This window comes from Pseudophryne corroboree, chromosome 1 (assembly GCF_028390025.1).
Source record: "Pseudophryne corroboree isolate aPseCor3 chromosome 1, aPseCor3.hap2, whole genome shotgun sequence".
Lineage (NCBI taxonomy): Eukaryota > Metazoa > Chordata > Amphibia > Anura > Myobatrachidae > Pseudophryne > Pseudophryne corroboree.
In genome coordinates, this window is record NC_086444.1 from 288,402,725 (window position 1) to 288,422,981 (window position 20,257).

At 44.8% G+C, this 20,257-nt stretch overlaps 1 protein-coding gene across 3 annotated transcripts in view; it reads right to left on the reverse strand.

The window, feature by feature from the left end:
* RNFT2 (ring finger protein, transmembrane 2) overlaps positions 1–20,257 on the reverse strand; it is a 230,487-nt gene that overhangs the window by 163,178 nt on the left and 47,052 nt on the right. For all 3 annotated transcript variants that reach the window (XR_010251555.1, XM_063964343.1, XM_063964342.1), the window contains exon 3: positions 8,924–9,429. Coding sequence is in view for 2 of the 3 variants with exons in the window: in XM_063964343.1 (XP_063820413.1) it covers positions 8,924–9,429 (506 nt within the window). In the remaining variant the exon portion in view is untranslated. The remainder of the gene's footprint in view (positions 1–8,923; positions 9,430–20,257) is intronic.

The following is a 20,257-nucleotide window of genomic DNA, read 5'->3' on the forward strand; positions in this document are numbered from 1 at the left end:
TCCAGGCTGAGGCGATTGCTGGTCGCAGTATAACACCAGTATGTGTGTAAATACCTTTTAGGATACCCTCCTGCTTACTATCAGCAGGATCCTTAAGGGCGGCCATCTCAGGCGAAGGTAGAGCCCTTACAAGCGTGTGAGCGCTTTATCCCCCCTAGGGGGTGTTTCCCAACGCACCCTAACCTCTGGCGGGAAAGGATATAATGCCAATAACATTTTAGAAATTATCCGTTGTTATCGGGGGAAACCCACGCATCATCACACACCTCATTTAATTTCTCCGATTCAGGAAAACTACAGGTAGTTTTTCCTCACCGAACATAATACCCCTTTTTTTGGTGGTACTCGTATTATCAGAAATGTGTAAAACATTTTTCATTGCCTCAATCATGTAACGTGTGGCCCTACTGGAAGTCACATTCGTCTCTTCACCGTCGACACTGGAGTCAGTATCCGTGTCGGCGTCTATATCTGCCATCTGAGGTAACGGGCGCTTTAGAGCCCCTGACGGCCTATGAGACGTCTGGACAGGCACAAGCTGAGTAGCCGGCTGTCTCATGTCAACCACTGTCTTTTATACAGAGCTGACACTGTCACGTAATTCCTTCCAACAGTTCATCCACTCAGGTGTCGACCCCCTAGGGGGTGACATCACTATTACAGGCAATCTGCTCCGTCTCCACATAATTTTTCTCCTCATACATGTCGACACAAAAGTACCGACATACAGCACACACACAGGGAATGCTCTGATAGAGGACAGGACCCCACTAGCCCTTTGGGGAGACAGAGGGAGAGTTTGCCAGCACACACCAGAGCGCTATATATATATACAGGGATAACCTTATATAAGTGTTTTTCCCCTTATAGCTGCTGTATAGTTAATACTGCGCCTAATTAGTGCCCCCCTCTCTTTTTTTTTTTAACCATTTCTGTAGTGTAGTGACTGCAGGGGAGAGACAGGGAGCTTCCCTCCAACGGAGCTGTGAGGGAAAATGGCGCCAGTGTGCTGAGGCGATAGGCTCCGCCCCTTTTTCGCGGACTTTTCTCCTGCTTTTTTATGGATTCTGGCAGGGGTTAAATGCATCCATATAGCCCAGGAGCTATATGTGATGCATTTTTTTGCCATCCAAGGTGTTTTTATTGCGTCTCAGGGCGCCCCCCCCCAGCGCCCTGCACCCTCAGTGACCGAAGTGTGAAGTGTGCTGAGAGCAATGGCGCACAGCTGCAGTGCTGTGCGCTACCTTGTTGAAGACAGGACGTCTTCTGCCGCCGATTTTCCTGACCTCTTCTGCCTTCTGGCTCTGTAAGGGGGCCGGCGGCGCGGCTCTGGGACCCATCCAAGCTGGGCCTGTGATCGTCCCTCTGGTGCTAATGTCCAGTAGCCTAAGAAGCCCAATCCACTCTGCACGCAGGTGAGTTCGCTTCTTCTCCCCTTAGTCCCTCGATGCAGTGAGCCTGTTGCCAGCAGGTCTCACTGAAAATAAAAAACCTAATCTAAAACTTTCACTAAGAAGCTCAGGAGAGCCCCTAGTGTGCACCCTTCTCGTTCGGGCACAGAGATCTAACTGAGGCTTGGAGGAGGGTCATAGGGGGAGGAGCCAGTGCACACCAGATAGTCCTAAAGCTTTCTTTAGATGTGCCCAGTCTCCTGCGGAGCCGCTATTCCCCATGGTCCTTACAAAGTCCCCAGCATCCACTTAGGACGTTAGAGAAAAATAAAATAACTTTTTTTTAAAACCAAGGACAATACAACAGGAAAATTAAATATCTGTGTTCTACAGCTATCTGACAATAGAAAGCAATTTGCTTGTAATTAAAAACACATACAAATCCCTTACCTGTTCCTCTATAGTTTTGTTTCCTTTTCCCTGTATTAGGACTTTTTTCTTCTTATGGATACTGATTTACTTACTTACATACTTAACCTTGCCTAGGCCTGATTGATATGGTTTATTCCTTGTCCTACTCGCACTTGTTCTAGGTTTATTAACCATCCTGGCATTTATTCCTTGTCAGCTTTGCCTATTTTTGATGTGCTGTGCAACTGCGACTGCCTTTAAGATTATTTTGCATGAATTTTGCTTATTCTCCTTTCTTTATGAAAACCAATAAAAACAATTTGCACTAAAAAATAATAAGAATTTACTTACCGATAATTCTATTTCTCGTAGTCCGTAGTGGATGCTGGGGACTCCGTCAGGACCATGGGGGATTAGCGGCTCCGCAGGAGACAGGGCACAAAAGTAAAAGCTTTAGGATCAGGTGGTGTGCACTGGCTCCTCCCCCTATGACCCTCCTCCAAGCCTCAGTTAGGATACTGTGCCCGGACGAGCGTACACAATAAGGAAGGATTTTGAATCCCGGGTAAGACTCATACCAGCCACACCAATCACACTGTACAACCTGTGATCTGAACCCAGTTAACAGCATGATAACAGCGGAGCATCTGAAAAGATGGCTCACAACAATAATAACCCGATTTTTGTAACAATAACTATGTACAAGTATTGCAGACAATCCGCACTTGGGATGGGCGCCCAGCATCCACTACGGACTACGAGAAATAGAATTATCGGTAAGTAAATTCTTATTTTCTCTGACGTCCTAAGTGGATGCTGGGGACTCCGTCAGGACCATGGGGATTATACCAAAGCTCCCAAACGGGCGGGAGAGTGCGGATGACTCTGCAGCACCGAATGAGAGAACTCCAGGTCCTCCTCAGTCAGGGTGTGCCCCTGACCAAGTATCAGCTCGGCAAAGTTGTAAAGCCGAGACCCCTCGGGCAGCCGCCCAAGATGAGCCCACCTTCCTTGTGGAATGGGCATTTACATATTTTGGCTGTGGCAGGCCTGCCACAGAATGTGCAAGCTGAATTGTACTACACATCCAACTAGCAATCGTCTGCTTAGAAGCAAGAGCACCCAGTTTGTTGGGTGCATACAGGATAACAGCAAGTCAGTTTTCCTGACTCCAGCCGTCCTGGAAACTATATTTTCAGGGCCCTGACAACATCTAGCAACTTGGAGTCCTCCAAGTCCCTAGTAGCCGCAGGTACCACAATAAGCTGGTTCGGGTGAAACACTGACACCACCTTAGGGAGAAACTGGGGATGAGTCCGCAGCTCTGCCCTGTCCGAATGGACAATCAGATATGGGCTTTTTTGAGACAAACGCCGCCAATTCTGACACTCGCCTGGCCGAGGCCAGGGCCAACAGCATTGTCACTTTCCCTGTGAGATATTTCAAATCCACAGATTTGAGCGGTTTAAACCAATGTGATTTTAGGAATCCCAGAACTACGTTGAGATCCCACAGTGCCACTGGAGGCACAAAAGGGGGTTGTATATGCAGTACTCCCTTGACAAACTTCTGGACTTCAGGAACTGAAGCCAATTCTTTCTGGAAGAAAATCGACAGGGCCGAAATTTGAACCTTAATGGACCCCAATTTGAGGCCCATAGACACTCCTGTTTGCAGGAAATGCAGGAAACGACCGAGTTGAATTTTCTTCATGGGGCCTTCCTGGCCTCACACCACGCAACATATTTTCGCCACATGTGGTGATAATGTTGTGCGGTCACCTCCTTCCTGGCTTTGCCCAGGGTAGGAATGACCTCTTCCGGAATGCCTTTTTCCCTTAGGATCCGGCGTTCAACCGCCATGCCGTCAAACGCAGCCGCGGTAAGTCTTGGAACAGACATGGTACTTGCTGAAGCAAGTCCCTTCTTAGCGGCAGAGGCCATGAGTCCTCTGTGAGCATCTCTTGAAGTTCCGGGTACCAAGTCCTTCTTGGCCAATCCGGAGCCACGAGTATAGTTCTTACTCCTCTACGTCTTATAATTTTCAATACCTTGGGTATGAGAAGCAGAGGAGGGAACACATACACCGACTGGTACACCCACGGTGTTACCAGAACGTCCACAGCTATTGCCTGAGGGTCTTTTGACCTGGCGCAATACTTGTCCAGTTTTTTGTTCAGGCGGGACGCCATCATGTCCACCTTTGGTCTTTTCCAACGGTTCACAATCATGTGGAAGACTTCCCGATGAAGTCCCCACTCTCCCGGGTGGAGGTTGTGCCTGCTGAGGAAGTCTGCTTCCCAGTTGTCCACTCCCGGAATGAACACTGCTGACAGCGCTATCACATGATTTTCCGCCCAGCGAAAAATCCTTGCAGTTTCTGCCATTGCCCTCCTGCTTCTTGTGCCGCCCTGTCTGTTTACGTGGGCGACTGCCGTGATGTTGTCCCACTGGATCAATACCGGCTGACCTTGAAGCAGAGGTCTTGCTAAGCTTAGAGCATTGTAAATTGCCCTTAGCTCCAGTATATTTATGTGGAGAAAAATCTCCAGACTTGATCACACTCCCTGGAAATTTTTTCCCTGTGTGACTGCTCCCCAGCCTCTCAGGCTGGCCTCCGTGGTCACCAGCATCCAATCCTGAATGCCGAATCTGCGGCCCTCTAGAAGATGAGCACTCTGTAACCACCACAGGAGAGACACCCTTGTCCTTGGAGATAGGGTTATCCGCTGATGCATCTGAAAATGCGATCCGGACCATTTGTCCAGCAGATCCCACTGAAAAGTTCTTGCGTGGAATCTGCCGAATGGAATCGCTTCGTAATAAGCCACCATTTTTCCCAGGACTCTTGTGCAATGATGCACTGACACTTTTCCTGGTTTTAGGAGGTTCCTGACTAGCTCGGATAACTCCCTGGCTTTCTCCTCCGGGAGAAACACCTTTTTCTGGACTGTGTCCAGAACCATCCCTAGGAACAGCAGACGTGTCGTCGGAAACGGCTGCGATTTTGGATATTTAGAATCCACCCGTGCTGTCGTAGAACTACTTGAGATAGTGCTACTCCGACTTCCAACTGTTCTCTGGACCTTGCCCTTATCAGGAGATCGTCCAAGTAAGGGATAATTAAGACGCCTTTTCTTTGAAGAAGAATCATCATTTCGGCCATTACTTTGGTAAAGACCCGGGGTGCCGTGGACAATCCAAACGGCAGCGTCTGAAACTGATAGTGACAGTTCCGTACCACGAACCTGAGGTACCCTTGGTGAGAAGGGCAATTTGGGACATGGAGGTAAGCATCCTTGATGTCCAGGGACACCATATAGTCCCCTTCTTCCTGGTTCGCTATCACTGCTCTGAGTGACTCCATCTTGATTTGAACCTTTGTATGTAAGTGTTCAAAGATTTCCCATTTAGAATAGGTCTCACCGAGCCGTCTGGCTTCAGTACCACAATATAGTGTGGAATAATACCCCTTTCCTTGTTGTAGGAGGGGTACTTTGATTATCACCTGCTGGGAATACAGCTTGTGAATTGTTTCCAATACTGCCTCCCTGTCGGAGGAAGACGTTGGTAAAGCAGACATCAGGAGCCTGCGAGGGGGAGACGTCTCGAATCTCCAGTCTGTACCCCTGGGATACTACTTGTAGGATCCAGGGGTCCACTTGCGAGTGAGCCCACTACGCGCTGAAACTCTTGAGACGACCCCCCACCGCACTTGAGTCCGCTTGTACGGCCCCAGCGTCATGCTGAGGACTTGGCAGAAGCTGTGGAGGGCTTCTGTTCTTGGGAATGGGCTGCCTGCTGCAGTCTTCTTCCCTTTCCTCTATCCCTGGGCAGATATGACTGGCCTTTTGCCCGCTTGCCCTTATGGGGACGAAAGGACTGAGGCTGAAAAGACGGTGTCTTTTTCTGCTGAGATGTGATTTGGGGTAAAAAAGGTGGATTTTCCAGCTGTTGCCGAGGCCACCAGGTCCGATGGACCGACCCCAAATAACTCCTCCCCTTTATACGGCAATACTTCCATGTGCCGTTTGGAATCTGCATCACCTGACCACTGTCGTGTCCATAAACATCTTCTGGCAGATATGGACATCGCACTTACTCTTGATGCCAGAGTGCAAATATCCCTCTGTGCATCTCGCATATATAGAAATGCATCCTTTAAATGCTCTATAGTCAATAAAATACTGTCCCTGTCAAGGGTATCAATATTTTTAGTCAGGGAATCCGACCAAGCTACCCCAGCGCTGCACATCCAGGCTGAGGCGATCGCTGGTCGCAGTATAACACCAGTATGTGTGTATATACCTTTTTAAGATATTTTCCAGCCTCTCAGCTGGCTCCTTGAGGGCGGCCCTATCTGGAGACGGTACCGCCACTTGTTTTGATAAGCGTGTGAGCGCCTTATCCACCCTAAAGGGTGTTTCCCAACGCGCCCTAACTTCTGGCGGGAAAGGGTATACCGCCAATAATTTTCTATCGGGGGAAACCCACGCCTCATCACACACTTCATTTAATTTATCTGATTCAGGAAAAACTACAGGTAGTTTTTTCACACCCCACATAATACCCTTCTTGTGGTATTTGTAGTATCAGAAATATGTAACACCTCCTTCATTGCCCTTAACATGTAACGTGTGGCCCTAAAGGAAAATACGTTTGTTTCTTCACCGTCGACACTGGAGTCAGTGTCCGTGTCTGTGTCGACCGACTGAGGTAAATGAGCGTTTTACAGCCCCTGACGGTGTTTGAGACGCCTGGACAGGTACTAATTTGTTTGCCGGCCGTCTCATGTCGTCAACCGACCTTGCAGCGTGTTGACATTATCACGTAATTCCTTAAATAAGCCATCCATTCCGGTGTCGACTCCCTAGAGAGTGACATCACCATTTCTGGCAATTGCTCCGCCTCCTCACCAACATCGTCCTCATACATGTCGACACACACGTACCGACACACAGCACACACACAGGGAATGCTCTGATAGAGGACAGGACCCCACTAGCCCTTTGGGGAGACAGAGGGAGAGTTTGCCAGCACACACCAAAAACGCTATAATTATACAGGGACAACCTTTATATAAGTGTTTTTCCCTTATAGCATTTTAATATATATATACATATCGCCAAATAAGTGCCCCCCCTCTCTGTTTTAACCCTGTTTCTGTAGTGCAGTGCAGGGGAGAGCCTGGGAGCCTTCCCACCAGCATTTCTGTGAGGGAAAATGGCGCTGTGTGCTGAGGAGAATAGGCCCCGCCCCCTTTTCGGCGGGCTTCTTCTCCCGTTTTTCTGAGACCTGGCAGGGGTTAAATACATCCATATAGCCCCCAGGGGCTATATGTGATGTATTTTTAGCCAGAATAAGGTACTATCATTGCTGCCCAGGGCGCCCCCCCCCCAGCGCCCTGCACCCTCAGTGACCGCTGCTATGAAGTGTGCTGACAACAATGGCGCACAGCTGCAGTGCTGTGCGCTACCTTATGAAGACTGAAGAGTCTTCTGCCGCCGTTTCTGGACCTTCACTTTTCGGCATCTGCAAGGGGGGTCGGCGGCGCGGCTCCGGGACGAACCCCAGGGTGAGACCTGTGTTCCGACTCCCTCTGGAGCTAATGGTGTCCAGTAGCCTAAGAAGCCAATCCATCCTGCACGCAGGTGAGTTCACTTCTCTCCCCTAAGTCCCTCGTAGCAGTGAGCCTGTTGCCAGCAGGACTCACTGAAAATAAAAAACCTAACAAACTTTTACTCTAAGCAGCTCTTTAGGAGAGCCACCTAGATTGCACCCTTCTCGGCCGGGCACAAAAATCTAACTGAGGCTTGGAGGAGGGTCATAGGGGGAGGAGCCAGTGCACACCACCTGATCCTAAAGCTTTTACTTTTGTGCCCTGTCTCCTGCGGAGCCGCTAATCCCCCATGGTCCTGACGGAGTCCCCAGCATCCACTTAGGACGTCAGAGAAATATAGATCATCTAACAAAAGAAATGTTTATTTTTGCATTTGTATTGTTTAAGTGCAACAGTATTTGGGTCGCTTTTATACTACTCAGCTAGCTTGATTGATTGTCTACTTCATCAGTGATCTATATAATGTATATGCTTAACTCGACTATAAAACACCATAGTCAGTGGAGAGTGAGTATCAATACTGTGATATACAGAATACTGTTTTTTTTTCCAGGTTTCACCCAATGCAATCACAATATTGCAAATATGTATGAAACTACTGTAACTGAATCTATAGTATTGCTTGTTAGTTGTTTAAACAGGGCCTCAGAATGTTTTGTAAGGATTATGGTTAAGTATACGTATGCACTGCCACCTGGTGGATAATCTGGGTATCTGTAATTTTGGACATTATTAGCAATAATATGCTACCTCTAAACTAGTAATACAATTATATATACACACACAAACACACAATTTGCACACATGCTCAGTATTACATTTATGCACCTAGGCACCAAATGGAATTGCCAAGCTTTGTCTTGCCTCTTAAAATACTTATTGCAATTGTGTTGAGTGCGCTTGAGAGTAAGGCAACCGTCATTCCGAGATTGTGATTTGTGCTTGGTTCTACTTCTCAAAGCTCCGAATGCCGCACAGTAAAATATTTTCCAAGATGGTAATGTAGTTTTCTTTCTTAACACTATAAGGCATTGTTGTGTTAAATAAACAAAACCTGAACCCACAGAGGGCCTGATTCTGAGACATGTGCATATTCCAATGTTGCTGCAGATGCATCTTTGGAAATTTATGACTGCAGCTCAGACTTTTCCCTGCAACGGCTGAATGGCCATCACTGGGTGGCAAACGGTCAGCAGCAATACATACACATGGAAGAGAACTCTATTGTGTGTGCGCTCCAGAGTCGTGTGTATGCAAAACAGGCACCAAGCTCAGATGTATCTGCTGCACTGAGTATATGGTATGTATATGTTCCTAAGATAATGTGGACAGCTGCTGTTGTGGACAGAGGAAGGGGGGGAGGTGTAATTGAACAGATTTGTACTTATCGGAATACGGGCTGACAGTCGCATCAGCATTCAGTTTGCCCGGAATTGTGCTCACATTATGCACGACTCAGAATGAGGCCCTGAGTTTGCATTAGGAAACAGTTGTACACTTACCAAGTTTATGCTGAAAGCAGACTTTAGCAAGTAGAATAAGAATGAATGGTAGCCCCTTCTGTAACCACGAGACGATAGCTTTAAGTTCAGAAAGAGCTGGAGCCGGGGTGCCTGGTTCCTCATTGTTTTCCTCTCTATTACTTTCTGTAGTAGCTGCGTGTAGCAGTGATGGTCGGGAATGTGAGTGTTGAAAGTGATGCACAGGATGGTGTGCTGGTGGCTGGGGCTGCTGCCTGTGATGAGGATGATGGTGATGATGATGAGCAAAAGTGCTTGTGTCTGAGCGGCCACCTGCTTCCTCCCTAAGTGGTGCAGGCATTTGAATAAACACATCGCCTCCTCCTGCTTTGGAGCCCAAAACCAAACCAGACTGCACTGTGATGGGACCAGGCTGGAGACCTGCTAAACTGGAGAACAGATGCTGAGAGGAAGGAGTTTCTTGTTTTAATCCATTAAACACACCATCGTCGATACTGGTATCAGAGCTCAAGTTCTGGCTTCGACTCCTAAGTAAACACAATGAAAGCAATGGGTGCGTAGCAGTGTAAACGTAGATTGAAATACATGTTCACATTTAAACAAGTGGCTTTCATTAAATACATTAAGCCCAAACATCCATATTTCCCATAATAATAGTGAGTTTTAGTCTAGAACAAGCATTCCCAACCTCGGTCCTCAATGCACACTAACAGTGCAGGTTTTAGTGATATCCAGGCTTCAGCACAGATTAAATTAAATAACTGAGGTACTAATTAAGTCACCTGTGCTCAAGTATGGATAGCACAAAATCCTGGACTGTTATACCCCTTTCACGCCGCACAAATAACCTGGTATCGACCCGGCATATTGCCGGCTCAAGGGGCCATGGTCAAATTCCTGGGTCACCTGACCCAGTAATTCAACCCGGGAAAAAAGCAGTGTTATTACCAGGTTCAATACCGGGTCAGTGGCAGCGTGAACGGGTTTCCCGGTTGCTGCGACCCGGGACCCGTTCACAGCACAGGGAGAGGTGGCGCGGAGATGAGCTCATCTCCCAGCGCCGCCTTCACTGCTGGCTCCGCCCCATGCCGCTATGGCAACTGACCCGGCATATTACCGGGTCGGAAATAGGGTTACCATCTCATCCCTTGAATTCTGGACACATTAAGTACACAGGTTCTGTGGCTGACTTCAAAACTCCATTTCACCTGGTTTTAATCAGCCACAGAACCTGTGTAATTAATGTGTCCAGAATTAAAGGGATGAGGTGCTAACCCTAGTTGGGAAGCCTGCCGTTAGGGTCCAATGCTGCATCCCACCCGGAAAGGACCCGTTTCCAATTACCGGGTGGGATCCGAAATTGGCCATGTGAAAGGGGTATAAGTGTGCCTTACAGACCAAGGATGGGAATGCCTGCTCTACAAGATACAGCACTGCCTGGCCTTCTGTGGAGTAATAGTTTCATTGCTCAGTGTAACAGACAATTATACGCACACTTGGGACTGTATGACACACCTACATGCCAAATTCAAACTCCGTTTTCTGTTACCTTCTCTGTAGAGTGAGACCGGGAGAAGCAAGTTTCAAACAGGCTATTACAGATGTCTCCTCATACACCAAGCCTCAATATGCCCTGTGGCGCGATACACCTGCTGTGAGTGAGCTGCGCCGAGTCATGTAGTAATCGCAATGCGATGTGACAAAACCACTTCTCGAGACTAGACTGTATATCTGTGTGCGACTGAGTCTGAATCTGTGTACTGAACTTTCCGTGGAAAAAAGCTGTTTGTATACAAGTATTCAGACCCATATCACATTAATCAGTGCAGTCTCATGAAGCAGTTTTGTGGCATCACATTGCCATTTAGACGCACATTTGAGAGAAATAGAGGTATATGCAATTGCGGTCGAATTCCCGAAATTGGCGAAAAACGGGACTTTTTCACCAAAAAAAAAAAAAATCGTCAATGCAATTCAGTACTTTCCGTCAAAAAAACGGACTTTAAAAATTCGACTTTTTGAAATTCGACTTTTGTCAAATTCGACTTTTCTGCAATGATACAAGTGCTGCAATTCGACCAAAGTATATTCAATTGAAGTTTGGAAATTCAACAACAGTGCTTTTAGACAGTAAATTCGTCATTTTCAATCCGCCACACTTTGGTGGGTGAAACTAATAAAAAAAATTTAAAACATGTTTTTTTTTGTGTTTTTTTTATTGGTAATAGCATATCTATTTATATTAGAAGGGATTAGGTACTTGGTTTGTCTTTTTTGGAGGCACAAGTATTTTTTATATATTTTTAAAAATAATATATATATATATTTTTTTAGATGGAATGGTAAAATCCCGGTAAAAAATGGCGTGGGGTCCCCCCTCCAAAGCATAACCAGCCTCGGGCTCTTCGAGCCGGTCCTGGTTCTAAAAATCCGGGGGGAAAAATGACAGGGGATCCCCCGTATTTTTAAAACCAGCACCGGGCTCTGCGCCTGGTGCAAAAAATACGGGGGACAAAAAGAGTAGGGGTCCCCCGTATTTTATACACCAGCATCGGGCTCCACGAGCTGGACAGATAATGCCACAGCCGGGGGTCACTTTTATACAGCGCCCTGCGGCCGTGGCATTAAATATCCAACTAGTCACCCCTGGCCGGGGTATCCAAGGGCTGCGGATGGGAGGCTGATAGCCTTGAGAAAATGTAAAGAATATTGTTTTTTCCTGTAGTACTACAAGTTCCAGCAAGCCTCCCCCGCAAGCTGGTACTTGGAGAACCACAAGTACCAGCATGCGGGAGAAAAACGGGCCCGCTGGTACCTGTAGTACTACTGGGAAAAAATACCCAAATAAAAACAGGAGACACACACCTTGATAGTAAAACTTTATTACACACCTGCCGACACACACATACTTACCTATGTTGACACGCCGACTGCCACGTCTCCTGATCCGACGATCCGGGGTACCTGTGAATAAAATTATACTCACCTCAATCCAGTGTCCAGATATAAATCCACGTACTTGGCAAAAAAACAAACCGCATTTACCCGAACCACGTACTGAAAGGGGTCCCATGTTTACACATAAGACCCCTTTCCCCGAATGCCGGGACACCACGTGACTGCTGTCACCGAGGTCCCTTCAGCCAATCAGCGAGCGCAACGTCCTGGCACTCTGCTGATTGGCTGGACGTCTGAGCTGTCAGACAGCGCCTCGCAAAGCCTCTCCATTATACTCAATGGTGGGAACTTTGTGGTTAGCGGTGAGGTCACCCGCGGTCAGCGGCTTACCGCGGGTAACTCCACCGCTGACGGCAAAGTTTCCACCATTGAATGTAATGGAGGGAGCTGTGCGATGCGCTGTCTGAGGTCACACGCGCATACAGCCAATCAGGTGAGCGCCACGGAAGTAGCGCTTCCTGATTGGCTGAAGGGACCTCAGTGACAGGAGTCACGTGGGGTCCCGGCACATTCGGGGAAAGGGGTCGTCCCACTGTCAGCACACTGGCGTCCGGGATGCCGCTGTCGGTATATTGACAGCTGGCATCCCGGCCGCCGGTACCACACAATACTGTTTAGTTGGCAAGTTGGAATCCTAATAGCTTAGTGTGTGGCCAGCTTTGGAGTTTCCTCTGGAAGAACTTGAGATGTCTGGCTCTTTGCATTTTCTATGCAAAAATATTCAAACTATTGTTCAAGATTATCAACTTCTGCAATTTATCTAGGCAGCGAAACACAGAGAATATTAGTCACATTAGTCCCACTGGAGCAACCCAAGTATTCACATTAGGATAACATTTAACCACTTAACCTACCAGAATGTGAGAGGAAACTAAAACATCAGGAAGACAGAGATGCATATACGGGTGAACATACAAACTCCACACAGTTCCCTGATTGGGAATCAAACTCATGACAGCTCTGTGCAATGTTCACAACTTTAAGGTTCATTTAAGAGAACGTAACGAAAAAAAAGTAGTTTCTGGCGAGGATTGATCCTATGATCCAAGAGTTTCTACATTTGCTGAGTTTTAGTAAAAATTGTTGAAGTACAAGTTATAATCATCCATTCAAATTAACAACAAAACAAAAACATGACTAATCGGGTTGGAAAAAGCTAGACCAGTGGTTCTCATGCATCATACATATACATTTCTGTGACGCCAAGGTAAGAAAAAACAGTAGGAAATAAAACCAGAATCACAAATAATTATGTTTAAAGCTAATGTGAATTACAGTTGTTTTGTGTCATTTATTATTTAAGGAAATGTACCACTGAGTTTCCTGCCATATTATATTTGCTAATAATTGTGAGGGAGCAATTGGCCTACACATGCCGCCAATAAAGACACCATGACACAGGTGGCATGACATGGCCATTACAGTGATGGAGGGCTAGTAATGGCTGTCTCTCTGTAGTGAATCATCAGTTATGTGTTCATGTTCGGGCAAGAATGGCCCCCCAACACGTAGTCTCAGGGAATGGTGAGTGCGAGTGCAGAGCTTTATAAGGCCAGATCTCTCACTCACTCACTCACTCACTCACTCACTCCTGCAGTATCAACTCTTAAATGCTCCAACCCACTTCCAGGTATTTCTTCCCTAACTCTGCAATACTGTTTAGTATTTAATGCTTCACTCTGTTATTTTACTCAACCTTTTCCAGCAATCTATATGTTTGTATTAGTTTACCCCAACTCTGCAATACTTTTTATACCGGCAATCCTTCATTACTATTATTTAACCCTAACTGCAGTCCTCAGTCCATGCTATGAGTCCTACAAATCCATTACACTTAGGGGCATATTCATCATGTTAATTATTGGGGGCCAGACGGACCCCGATAATTTACATTCCGACTCGTAGCAAGCGCCAGAGCAAGTCATCATTGCTCTAACGCAGAGACAGCTGATCCGAAAATCAACTGTCTCCACTAATTACTTTCGTAGCAGTGAAAAAATTGTCAGGGCTAGCACTAGTGCGTCTGCGTGAACTAGGGTCCCCCATATTAGTGTATGTGGATGCCGCGCTAGCTCGGGAGAAAAAGGTAAGCAGGAGATATCACAGCGTTACCTTCATGGTGAATGGACCCAATTTTACATTTAATTTTTAAAAGCGATGATGAATATGTCTCAAAGTATGAGGAAAACTGCAGTCACTGCCAGTATTACACACTTATATGCATACACTTCAAAGAAACCTAGAATTTATTACTGAACGAATGATAAAACACAAAGAGTTTCATCAACCAGAATGGGGAAACACGTTTTTTGGTAATTTAAAATGTTAACTCACTTATAAGAGTGGCTTATTGGTATGATGTTATATCTGACCCATAGAACTATACTGTATTGTATGTAAGCATTTTCTATGGACTGTCTATATGATCTCAATGTAATCTTGCAGTTAAATATTTTGAATTATGTATTGATATGTGTGTGATAACTGAGGGAAACAATGACTGGTTTGTATATACTTCTAATACACTGCTGACATGTTATGCTTGGGTAGTAAAGGTCTGGTCAAACAAGGATGTGTAGGAGTAGATACTGTACCATGGACATTTACTTGGCACGCATTGTGTTTATGCCTGCAGTGGTACAAGATGAACATCTAAGTGGATTGCAGAGAAATATGCCTTGGAGATGAAAACAGTGAATGAGATTATAATAAAATGATTCATTTGTATTTCACTCACAATTAGATAATTTCAGAGCTAATGTATTCACCCCATTGAGTATACAATTAGGGACGTTTTCGTCTGTTTTGAAGGCATTTTCGCCAATGCCTTTTCACCTTTTTTTTAAGTAAAAAGGCATTGGCGAAAAATGCCTCAAAATCGTCGAAAAATGGCCTGCGTTTTCGAAAGAAAACATGTGGATTCGCCAATCCACGTGTTTTCCGCCCCAGCCACATTTTTCGCCTAGGCTAAAATCCGGCCCTGCTATTGCATAGGGTGAATCCCCATTCGCCCTAAAAATAGCGAAAAGCTCTGTTCTTTCACCTAGGAGGAAAAAACGGAGCTAATTGCATACTCCTCATTATCTCTCTTTTTTTCTACATAGAAAAATGTTTGACCATTTTCTAGAAAAATATGGAGTTCATAATTTTTATAATATTTTATATAAAAGATTATTTTAAAATAGTATCTGCCGTCATTATGTGGTACACATTTCTGTATTGAATTATAATATATATCCTTGTATAACAGCACTGCTGTGAGGAAGTTCTCAATGCAGTGAATGTCCCACCTACTTGCTGAGAGTTTAGTCGCCTTAACATTTCATTAGATGCTGTAGGGGAAAGCGCTGCGTAATATTTGGCTACTATATAAATTATTGGTTTGTGACTACATTCCCTTTGTTGGATACCGATGAATTTTCTGATATAATAATGGTTGCCATTATAATTACTGCACTGTAAAATCATGAATGTGTACAAATATACAACGTCTAAAGGCCTCATTTAACGAGGCGGCTGGCAGCCTCATACAGTACATTCCATCAGTGTACCATATTACATAATTGAATCAGGCTGATAAATACAACAACTGTCTCATCACATTTACTGAGTTCAGCAGGTTTATTGAACTATCTCATAATCGTCAATTATAAAATGTGAGTTGATAATAATTATAATTTTTTTTAATTATAGCTGCACCAGTAAACTATTTAGCTTGAGGACTAGACTAATAATCAGGGTAACTCTGTGAGCCTATTACACATCATCAATATTTAATATACTCTCACCTGTTGATTATCTGACTATGGAGAACTGGACACGTTATGAATTCTGTTTAGAACCACTTGCTGCCATGTGTGTTTGTCGTAGAGTTTCATGCACATACTATTGCAGGCATTCCCAACCACGGTCCTCAAGGCACACCAACAGTGCAGGTTTTAGTGATATCCAGGCTGCAGCACAGATTAAATCAAAATAACTGAGCTACTAATTAAGTCACCTGTGCTCAAGCCTGGATATCACTAAAACCAGGACTGTTAGTGTGCCTTGAGGGCCGTGGTTGGGAATGCCTGTACTATTGATTTCTCTTCTATATCTCAATACAACACATGGTGATATTACAGGTTTTCTACAGACATGGGGTATGATTCAGATGTGGGCCAAGTAGCTATCGATGCTGCTTACATCCAAGCCAACTGCGTGACCTACAGGGTCGTGCCAGTCAGGTGCCACATGAATGAGCAAGAGGCCAGGAATTAGCCATCCTCTGACGGAGATCCTGGCCTCATTCTGACCCAACAACTGTGACAACACGCCTCCGTTTTGAGAAACGGAGGGTGTCGCCGTCCCCTCCCCGCCCCTAAACAGCATCAGGCTGTAATTCACTGACAGTCTAATGCCATGGTACAACCAACATTGCAGTACAGGTCTGGTGCATGTGCAAAGTCCCGAACATTGGTTCTTTTCTGGCATGCGCCACATCTCCGTTGGGACCGGATTCAGGCCCATTGATTAGATTGCTCCTTTGGTGCACTGGAATGAAGAATTTAATTTTGTGTGTGATTATATTGGACCTTCCATCTGATCTCAATGTCTCAATGATTTTTATTGGCAACATTGTTACACCATTCTTTATCCAGTATTATATATATATATATATATATATATATATATATATATATATATATATATATATATATACATATACATACACACACACAGGAAAAAAGCATCCGGCACTCTGATTAAAAGGACAAATTGCCTGGGTGCCCTCCAAATAATCGTATACACAGAGTATCCTTCCCCAAGCACCAGGTATGGCTCTGCACACTGCAGTAAATGCAGTGTGGGGGATTCTCTATTTGGAAACTTGTGACCAGGGGATCTGTTCAAGTGTATGATCAAATACCAACATCTATATAACAAGTTACTATGTTTTCTTTCAAATATTCTTCTTTCTGTACAAATGAATAGTTTGCATTTACATGATTAATATATATGTGTATATGTGTGTGTATGTATATATATATATGTATATATATATATATATATATATATAAATGATTTTTATTGGCAACATTGTTACACCACTCTTTATCCACTATTATTTTTATATATATATATACACAGAGTATCCTTCCCCACCTGTGGCTCAGGTGTTTTGCGGTGAAGGAACAGGCGGCACTCCAAGGGCTTGTGTAAAAGCTGATTTAGTATTCAAAACATGGTGACAAAAAGCAAAAAACAAAATACAGGTATCTTACAACGTTTCAAGGCATGGTAGCCTTTTCATCAGGTAAGTAAACCCTGGTGCTGTGAAGAAAAACCTAAAAACGTTTTTATGTTTTTCTTCACAGCACCAGGGTTTACTTACCTGATGAAAAGGCTACCATGCCTTGAAACGTTGTAAGATACCTGTATTTTGTTTTTTGCTTTTTGTCACCATGTTTTGAATACTAAATCAGCTTTTACACAAGCCCTTGGAGTGCCGCCTGTTCCTTCGCCGCAAAACACCTGAGCCACAGGTGGGGAAGGATACTCTGTGTATATATATATATATAAAAATAATAGTGGATAAAGAGTGGTGTAACAATGTTGCCAATAAAAATCATTTATATATATATATATATATATATATATATATATATACACACACATATACACATATATATTAATCATGTAAATGCAAACTATTCATTTGTACAGAAAGAAGAATATTTGAAAGAAAACATAGTAACTTGTTATATAGATGTTGGTATTTGATCATACACTTGAACAGATCCCCTGGTCACAAGTTTCCAAATAGAGAATCCCCCACACTGCATTTACTGCAGTGTGCAGAGCCATACCTGGTGCTTGATCTAATATGCAGAGTCACGGCTGATACCCAGTACACTATGACAAGCTTGACTTGATACCAAATGTAATATACTGCAGCACAGCATACCCCCCCCCCCCCATGCCACTTTCTGGAGCTGCCAGTGTATGAACAGCAGCCAAGAGTACAAGATGTAAGGGGGAAGGGGAAGTGTGCCAAGTCTAATATATATCTGTACAGAACACCACTCTCTCCCCTTTCTATCTACTTTTGACTGCTACCGGTACTATCAGTATACGTACAGTGTGGTGACTGCAGAAGCAAGGAACACAGGAGGTACTGGGACTGGGAGAGATACAGTACAGCTCCGTATGCAAAGTGGATATACCGGCCGCTAGAATCAGTGCACTTTTCAGGCGGTACTCGGAGTGAAAGACATACAGTACAGGTGTGTATACAACGTGACATATCCCGGCCGCTAGAGTCACTGCATATTTCAGAAACACACAGGACGGTTATTGGCAGTGGCAGAAAGTAGGACAGTGGCAGGGGAGGGGTGTAGTGCAGCTGCTGACTATCTCTCTATTAATGGGCTGACGCAGTCATTGTATAAAGAGCACTGTAACAGCAGCAGCTGGGGTAACAGAGATGGATATGCTCCCAATATGAGAACACAGGCTCAGTAATTTCTTCAATGCCAACACATTCCATCAGCTCCGTCTGGAAAGTATACATTAGTAGAGGTGGCAAATTATACACATTTGAAGGGAGCACAGTATGCATCTATAACAAAGAAGTTCAGTGGCACCATGAGAAAAAGAAACCCGCGAATAATCAAATAACCAAAATGTATCACATGAAATGTAAATGCTAACAAAGAAGTAAATTAAAAAACAAAACAATATAGTTCATGTACTGTATAATCTCAACTGCATTTGTTCAACATATTGTAAGAGCTATGTCCCCGATACTGTACCTCTCAATGCTTGCTATACTGTACATTCGGCCTGGTAACAAGACATATAAATGTGTCTTTATACAGTGGGTGGGAATCACTGGGATAGAATGGAAAAATGGAGGGGATGAAAATGAAGACACTGCTGCAGACACTGAGGACAAATCAGTGATGCGTTCGGAATATTCGGGTATTTGCATGCTGGGCTACCTTGCCCTGTGCTGGGCGGCCCCCAGGATGCGTTCGCAGCCAGTTGCAGTTTTGCTAAAATCGTAAAACCGCAACTGCAGCTAAATGAGGCCCACAGGACCCTGTTCAGTAGAAGTCGCTACTGATATGCGATCGCAATCCCCCGTGTCTCGCTGCAGTGCGCACGTGCGGGACTCGTACTAAGCCTGCCGGGGAACTGCAATTGCATCTCATTATGCGAACGCCTCTGCCCAATTGACAGAGGTGTTTGCAGGTCAGAATGGGGTGGCGATGCAGCGTTGGGTGGGAGGCGGCGGTCAGCAAGCTAGGCGGCCCCCAGCATGCTAGCAAAAGGATTACAGATTCCGCTAATTAGCAAAATTTGCAATCCTTACTGAATTAGGCCTTTTAAGTGGTGAAACTGGGATGGACTCATATAAAGTATCGTGCTCTACCACAATTATTGAATAAAATGTAAAGGGCTAATGACTGGGGTGCAAGAGTGTGTGACAACACACTGTATACAAAAAGACACTGGTTTAGAAGTCTTCGAAGTTTGTATATATCTTTTTTGGACACTTTCTATGTATTTTATGTAAACTCCAGCAATCAGCATTCTAGATAGTAGATTTCTTCAAAGCTTGCCTTATCATATGAACGGCTTAAAGAAAAAATGTATCACCAAGTGATATTCTAACAAGGCTGAGGACAGACGAAGATACAACAGTGTCATTCCTATATGTTCTAGCAGTGTTGATCCAGAGGAAAGAAAATCAAAAGGGTTTTAAATTAGAGATGTGCACTTGAAATTTTTCGGGTTTTGTGTTTTGGTTTTGGTTTCGGTTCCGCGGCCGTGTTTTGGGTTCGACCGCGTTTTGGCAAAACCTCACCGAATTTTTTTTGTCGGATTCGGGTGTGTTTTGGATTCGGGTGTTTTTTTCAAAAAACACTAAAAAACAGCTTAAATCATAGAATTTGGGGGTCATTTTGATCCCAAAGTATTATTAACCTCAAAAACCATAATTTCCACTCATTTTCAGTCTATTCTGAACACCTCACACCTCACAATATTATTTTTAGTCCTAAAATTTGCACCGAGGTCGCTGGATGACTAAGCTCAGCGACCCTAGTGGCCGACACAAACACCTGGCCCATGTAGGAGTGGCACTGCAGTGTCACGCAGGATGGCCCATCCAAAAAACACTCCCCAAACAGCACATGACGCAAAGAAAAAAAAAGAGGCGCAATGAGGTAGCTGTGTGAGTAAGATAAGCGACCCTAGTGGCCGACACAAACACCTGGCCCATCTAGGAGTGGCACTGCAGTGTCACGCAGGATGGCCCTTCCAAAAAACACTCCCCAAACAGCACATGACGCAAAGAAAAAAAGAGGCGCAATGAGGTAGCTGTGTGAGTAAGATAAGCGACCCTAGTGG